Source organism: Arachis hypogaea, chromosome 5, assembly GCF_003086295.3.
Source record: "Arachis hypogaea cultivar Tifrunner chromosome 5, arahy.Tifrunner.gnm2.J5K5, whole genome shotgun sequence".
NCBI lineage: Eukaryota > Viridiplantae > Streptophyta > Magnoliopsida > Fabales > Fabaceae > Arachis > Arachis hypogaea.
Window position 1 is genome coordinate 88,096,155 of NC_092040.1, and position 7,892 is coordinate 88,104,046.

At 40.7% G+C, this 7,892-nt stretch overlaps 1 protein-coding gene across 1 annotated transcript; it reads left to right on the forward strand.

Moving 5' to 3' along the window:
- The first annotated feature begins 4,753 nt into the window (after positions 1 to 4,753).
- LOC112803660 (uncharacterized) lies at positions 4,754 to 5,275 on the forward strand. Its single transcript, XM_025847143.1, has one exon. It carries the CDS (start codon positions 4,754 to 4,756, stop codon positions 5,273 to 5,275), a length of 522 nt encoding a protein of 173 aa, XP_025702928.1.
- The last annotated feature ends 2,617 nt before the right edge of the window (positions 5,276 to 7,892 follow it).

The window sequence follows — 7,892 nt, forward strand, 5'->3', positions numbered from 1 at the left end:
GCCGGCCCATTCGGAAGATTGATTGTTTGTGGCATTGATCCAAACACAGGATAACACGTCTTGGTCTGGGAAGCAATCAGGTTTGTAAGTGTATTCATCATCGTCGACATTTGCGTTACCACTTCTTTTAGGGAAGGTTCTATGACTGTAGTTTTACCGAAGTCGTCGCCTATCTCTTTGCTGGCTCCACCGTTAAAATTTACATGTAGTCGCTGGTCATGCATGGTGCTTCCTCGGAGACTGAGAGAAACAAAACTTAAAAATATGAATACTTTATATTCGGAATCGTTATAAAAGGACTTGACTAGTTTCTGGAAATGTAATTTAATTCTAACCTTGATGACAGTTCTATCACTTCCTTGTCGACAACTTTTCTCGAGATTTTTCTACTTTGTTCCTTTTTGGCTTCGTCGTCTCCCTTTTCTATTTTTTGTGTCGAGCGTCGCTTTCCTCTGGCAGCCATTGGGTGTTTTAGCTGTTTAATTTTTTTATTTTAAAAAAAATGAAAGGTACTGCAACATGTTCAGTTAATGAATTGCACTCCACTAGCAAGCACAATTTCTTAAAAGAATAACAAACATGGTAGGTTGTCCCTTCTATTCAAAGGAGTTTTGACAATTGAGTGATATTTGGATTTTGGCCTTTTAATTTAATATATCAGGCAGTTTACGTTTCCATTTTACATTCCTAAATTATTAAATATAAAAAATTTACAAAAACATCTTTTTTCTGATTGGTAAAAGATAAGGCTACAACCAATTTTTTTTTAAATTATTTTCGTTTGGTCGAGGTATCGATCCTTTAAATATATTTGAAGTTTTTTCAGCTCAATACATTTGTTTAATTTTCTTTTCTGTAGTCAAAGCTATTAAACATTTTCTGGTAACCGTCTATTTTTTTCCTTTTACGAATAGGTGACTGGAAGATTTGTTTTAATTTTCGTAATGAATGCTTGTCTCCATTAAGTTGCTCATAAAGTAATTAGCCCATATAACAGAATTTTTTTTGTTGTTATCTCTTGTTGTTTCACACACTCGGTCAAAGATCTAGTCCGCAACAGAGTTTAATGCGACGGCTAAACACTCGAAAAGGTTAGCATGAAAATAATACACGTATTTGCTGCTAGCTCGAGAAAAGGGGACTTTTTATTCCATTTCCTATGAGTTATATTCCTTTTCCTTAACTATGTGTATACCATAAACTGTCTCGAAGACAGATCTTTGATTTTTCCTTTGTCATGGTCACTCATCATCTAAATTATGGTGCACCCTAATTTATTGCCTAATGACTTTTTTGCTTTCCACCTTTAGGCCCGTTGCCTATCACTTATAGGAGACTGAACTTCCCATCCCTCATCGCAAAGCACTTCCTGCCCCGAAAGATAACAACGAAACTTAAAATGTAACTATTAGTAATGTGATAGGAACTTTTTTTTTAAGTATCATAACATTGGATTTATTCACTATAATAATGGTAGGGGTGGCAAGCGGGGAAGCCCGCCCCGCCAGAAGCCCGACCCGCCCCGCTATTGAGGCGGTCCCAAAATCCCAGCCTGCCCCGCTTAATGGCGGGCTGGCGGGCCAAGCCCGCCAAATATCCTATTTTTTTATCCGTTTTAATTATTAAATAATATATATAAAGACATAAAAAAATATCCTTTATTTTTTACTTTTATTTATTATAATTTTTAAAAGTATGAACAAATTATAATTTTCATGTTCACAAACATTAGTCTTTGTAATTATAAATATCTAAGCCCGGCGGGGAAGCCCGCCCCGCCCCGCCAAAGCCCGCCAAAGCTCGCGGTTTAAGCGGTGCGGGTTAAGCGGGCTTTTGCTATTTCGCGGTCCCAATTTTCCAGTCCAGCCCACCTTTTTTGGCGAGTAACGCGGGCCGGCCCGACGGGTTTAGGCCCGTTTGCCACCCATAAAAACAATGTCCATTAAGTGTGTGTTTGGACCCTAAGCTGTAGACACTAGACCGTGCGAATTGAACCGGAAACCTACAAACAATAAAGAGTATACCCCAATACGTTCACTAAAAGACCTATCGATCAAACCGCGAATCCTAAACCAAACACATTGAACAGGAAACCGCGAAATGAAAAACCAGAGAAGCAGAACCATTCACTAAAAGACCAATCGAAGAAACCGCGAACCCTAAACCGTACAGGTTGACCCGGAAACCGGCAAACAATAAACAGTACACACGATGCCGTTCACTAAAAGACCAATCGAGGAAACCGCGAACCCTAAACCGTACACGTTGAAGGAGAAACCGCCATACAATAAACCATTGGCACGGAACCGTTCACTGTAAGGCATACTCGCTATAACCGTACACACTGGACCGTGCGAATTGAACCAGAAACCGGCAAACCATAAACAAGATACACGAAGTCGTTCACTAAAAGACCTAGCGATCAAACCGCAAACCCTAACAGGTTCAACATTGAACCGGAAAACGCCAAACGGAAAACCAGGGGCACAGAACCATTTATGACAAGACCTACCGAAGAAACCGCGAACCCTAAACCGTACACATCGACTGGGAAACCACCAAACAATAAACCATTAGCACGAAGACTATTCACTCTGAGATCTAGTAACTAGACCGGACACATTGAACCGTGCGCATTGTACTGGAAACAGGCAAACAATAAACAGTACACACGATGCCGTTCACTAAAAGACCAATCGAGGAAACCGCGAACCCTAAACCGTACACGTTGAAGGAGAAACCGCCATACAATAAACCATTGGCACGGAACCGTTCACTGTAAGGCATACTCGCTATAACCGTACACACTGGACCGTGCGAATTGAACCGGAAACCGGCAAACCATAAACAAGATACACGAAGTCGTTCACTAAAAGACCTAGCGATCAAACCGCAAACCCTAACAGGTTCAACATTGAACCAGAAACCGCCAAACGGAAAACCAGGGGCACAGAACCATTCATGACAAGACCTACCGAAGAAACCGCGAACCCTAAACCGTACACATCGACCGGGAAACCACCAAACAATAAACCATTAGCACGAAGACTATTCACTCTGAGATCTAGTAACTAGACCGGACACATTGAACCGTGCGCATTGTACTGGAAACAGGCAAACAATAAACAGTACACACGATGCCGTTCACTAAAAGACCAATCGAGGAAACCGGGAACCCTAAACCGTACACGTTGAAGGAGAAACCGCCATACAATAAACCATTGGCACGGAACCGTTCACTGTAAGGCATACTCGCTATAACCGTACACACTAGACCATGCGAATTGAACCGGAAACCTACAAACAATAAAGAGTATACCCCAATACGTTCACTAAAAGACCTATCGATCAAACCGCGAATCCTAAACCAAACACATTGAACGGGAAACCGCGAAATGAAAAACCAGAGAAGCAGAACCATTCACTAAAAGACCAATCGAAGAAACCGCGAACCCTAAACCGTACAGGTTGACCCGGAAACCGGCAAACAATAAACAGTACACACGATGCCGTTCACTAAAAGACCAATCGAGGAAACCGCGAACCTTAAACCGTACACGTTGAAGGAGAAACCGCCATACAATAAACCATTGGCACGAAACCGTTCACTGTAAGGCATACTCACTATAACCGTACACACTGGACTGTGCGAATTGAACCGGAAACTGGCAAACCATAAACAAGATACACGAAGCCGTTCACTAAAAGACCTAGCGATCAAACCGCAAACCCTAACAGGTTCAACATTGAACCGGAAACCGCCAAACGGAAAACCAGGGGCACAGAACCATTCATGACAAGACCTACCGAAGAAACCGCGAACCCTAAACCGTACACATCGACCGGGAAACCACCAAACAATAAACCATTAGCACGAAGACTATTCACTCTGAGATCTAGTAACTAGACCGGACACATTGAACCGTGCGCATTGTACTGGAAACAGGCAAACAATAAACAGTACACACGATGCCGTTCACTAAAAGACCAATCGAGGAAACCGCGAACCCTTAACCGTACACGTTGAAGGAGAAACCGCCATACAATAAACCATTGGCACGGAACCGTTCACTGTAAGGCATACTCACTATACCCGTACACACTGGACCGTGCGAATTGAACCGGAAACCGGCAAACCATAAACAAGATACACGAAGCCGTTCACTAAAAGACCTAGCGATCAAACCGCAAACCCTAACACGGTTAACATTGAACCGGAAACCGCCAAACGGAAAACCAGGGGCACAGAACCATTCATGATAACACCTACCGAAGAAACCGCGAACCCTAAACCGTACACATCCGACTTTTAATATAATATTTTTATTTTGGTATATAAATATTAAATTCATTACAGAATTAATTAGTAACATGTATTCAGTTATGTAAATTAAAATGATAATGTAGTATACAAAAATTATTACTGCTTATGGTAAATAACCTGTTATGATTCACATAATATGGCGAGGTTTACGCTATTAAATTTCAATTTCGACTTAGTAGATAAAGTTATCACATGTTTTTTTTCAAGAAGAAACTATAAACCGCCACCTAGTGGTATCCATAAAATCACATACATGTATAGAATGTAATTAAGGCCAATAAATAATATTCCAATGAGGTAGGTGATGGTTAGTCTAGGACTACGAGCAAGAAGATGGTGCAATAAAGTGGAGACCATGCTGCATGACTACAAGAAGGAGGAAATGAGTTGGTGGTCTAAGCATAAAAAACTACAACTACAAACTACAATATGGATACTAGAAGGAAGCCCTCAACCATGGCAATCGAATGTTTGGAAATGTTCCATGGAATCGATCGAACTGCATTCAGGATGCTGACGCAAGTCCTTCACCGTGAAGTTAAACAGTCCCTGATGGTCATGGCATTTCTATTGTCACTGGAGACAATGGGACTGAATGGTATTCTGCAGACAGCCGTAAAAAAGGAAGGCTGGTTTATGAACAGTCTTGCCGATGAATGTGTCATCTGTTTGCAATGCCTACTATCTCAGGAGTTTTCTGGGGTTCTGGACAAGGCCAGAAAACTCGAAACCCTCGGACACGTGCTGAAAACTGACCTCACGTTATACCAGGTTCATAGGATGAGATCCGCCCTTCTAACTCTGATTCCCGATACCCTATCAACCATTTGCGCTAGAATTCTAGGCGACATAACGATGGATGCGCTGTGGTTGGAGTACCACAGGACTCCTAAAGAACTACTGGTTTCAACACACAGGACCAGTGCATATCGGTTGCACCAGAGGCATTGAGTAGACATAGCAATGGCCGAGGAATGCATATGCAACAAGGAGGAAGGCAAACTGAGCAAGATAAGGGAAAGCAGAAGTACGTCTGCAAGGAGCTGGATGACGCGGAACGTCCAAAGACACTGACCGTATGCTTCGGTCGAGAGTCCATGCCCACTGCGGAGGGCATTGCTGAGTTTTTCTGCAACATGTTTGGTCATGTGGTTCAAAGGGTGACAGTCATGCCTCGGAGGGATAAAGAATCGGGTGATTTTGCTTTCGTTCTTTTCAACGACGCATCAATACCGCGCATTATCATGGGGGACAAAAATGTCGTTCATCATACGATACAAGGCATGAAATGTTGGATCCGATGGTGGACAGGCACACATTATCGCTGTGTGAATTAGTCATACAATTTATGAAAAAGGTTAGTTTCTTGTTTTTTGTTCAAAATAATCTAGTTCAAACAGAATCTTTACTTGTTAAGGAAGATGGAATATACGTTGTAGGCTCATTTTTAATATCCAAGTTAGATTATCTTTCCATGTTACTTGATTGTGTTGCTAGAATCTTGACCAGTTAGGTTCCTTATTCGGCTGTGGTCATGAAGTTTAAATTGGAAATAACAAACCATACGACCATTCATTAAGTTAATGTCGTTTGGAGTCGTTCACCATGTACCTCCGAAACACAAGATATTATTATCTACTTGGACTTACTGGGGCTAACGTAGGTGACATAGCAGGAATGTTTTTACAACTATATTACTTGAAGTTCACCCTTTCTAGTTGGTCATTTTAAATTCGGAGTGGTGTATGTGGCAGACAATTTGTGTTTAAGTTTTAATTTTATTCGTGGGCCTAAAGGTGTTGTTAGGAAAAAAATCTTTTTTTAAAACGTCAATAATTATGACCAAAAATTATAAATGACATCTAAGTGGGCCCCTGAGAATGTACGTGTTTTGGATTTATAGTACGTTTCTTTGTTTTTCTTGAATTTTTTGAAAACCCAAAACCGGGAGAGTGCTGCAACTTAAAACTAACAAAGTTAAAGAATCAAATAAACCCAACATTCTTGAGGGAAAACAATATTGTTAAAATTATTTTGTTATGGCCACAAACAAATGTTAAACAAGAAGAATAGTTAAAACTCTAACAGTTAACCGGATCATTTGCATTCAGTAGCATTGTTTTTGCATGCTGTAGCAGTCAATATGTGGTCGATACACTGCTGATAACCAAACATAGACGCAATAAAATAGAAACCAACATACGCACCATAAATACAAACCATAGTATATCACTATATCAAAGCTGATCAGCAAATGTCAAACACATTACATCACATACAAAATAACACATTCAGGATAACATTTTGATTAATTACACTACACATGAAAGTTTATAGGTCTCCATAAATCTGTTAATTTGACCCCTGGTTGACAGACGATTCAGGAGAGGTCTGGGGTCGCTGTCGCTTACTAGGACCTGCCTCAGCCCCCCCACCATGTTGCCTCTTGTTTACACTGTAGTTGAGTTGAAAAAACTTAGCCATAAAACATAAAAAACATGAGAAATTATACCAGAAATTAATGGTACATTGTTACTCACCCTGACTGCTGAGTACCGAAATATTGCTCTTGTTGGATCTGGCGGTTATTCCTGAGGAACATCTCGGTCTGGTAGACTCTAAGTTGGGCTTCTTTGTTGAAGTAAGCCCCGCATACGGAAGCTAAGCGTTGAACGATATATTCAGGCAAAACCTTCGCCGCATACAGTTCATCGACAACACACGGAGGTACATCTTTCCGGTTAATGTCCCGGACGAGCATGTAGAATACTCCCCAGCCGACGTACCTAAGCTCCACACTCAGCAAAGAACTTCTTCTGTACATGCGCCGTATCCTCCCTAAATCAGCTCCCTTTATCCAGAACCTGTTACCTTCTTGCTTGGGTGTGATGTGGAGGCAATTGTCTTGAGTGTCAACCAAATAAAGATCACTGGTACTGTACCACTTGAAGAGATGCACAATATTAGGTGGGAATTCAACATCATCCTGCGGCGGAACAAGACAAAACCATGGAAAGTTAGTTTTCCAAACGTTTTTTAACAGAATAATAACAACAAAAGAAGGCAAAATTGTGGATATACGTACGTCTGTTGCAAAGAGCCCAAACACATAGAACTGGTTGTACGATTGTTGAATGTTCCTTAATGCATTAACATACTTAAACCAACATGTAGAAACAACAACGAATAAAACAGAGTGGCCCGAAACCATAAAAGAAGGGAGCAGCCAAACATTTTGTCACTCTTAATTTAATTAATCAATGCATTCAGTTATTTCAATAAACTCCATTTAATTCATTACAGAATCGGCTGCTATCAGACGAGGTGGCAAAATTTAAAGAAGATGCTTACCGGAATCCAGACTCCATTCTAGATTAATGACTTCAACGATTGCTGTGGTTGAAGGGAGGGAGATGCCAAGGATGTTTTCAGACGAACAATAGTTGGTTAATGAACGTAGCTTTTTTTCTTCTTCAGTTACTTTGCTATGTGACTATGTTAGTTGAGAATTTATTAATCCTTTTAAATGTAAAATTAATCCAAACGTCGAATCAGTGGTAGAGGGTAC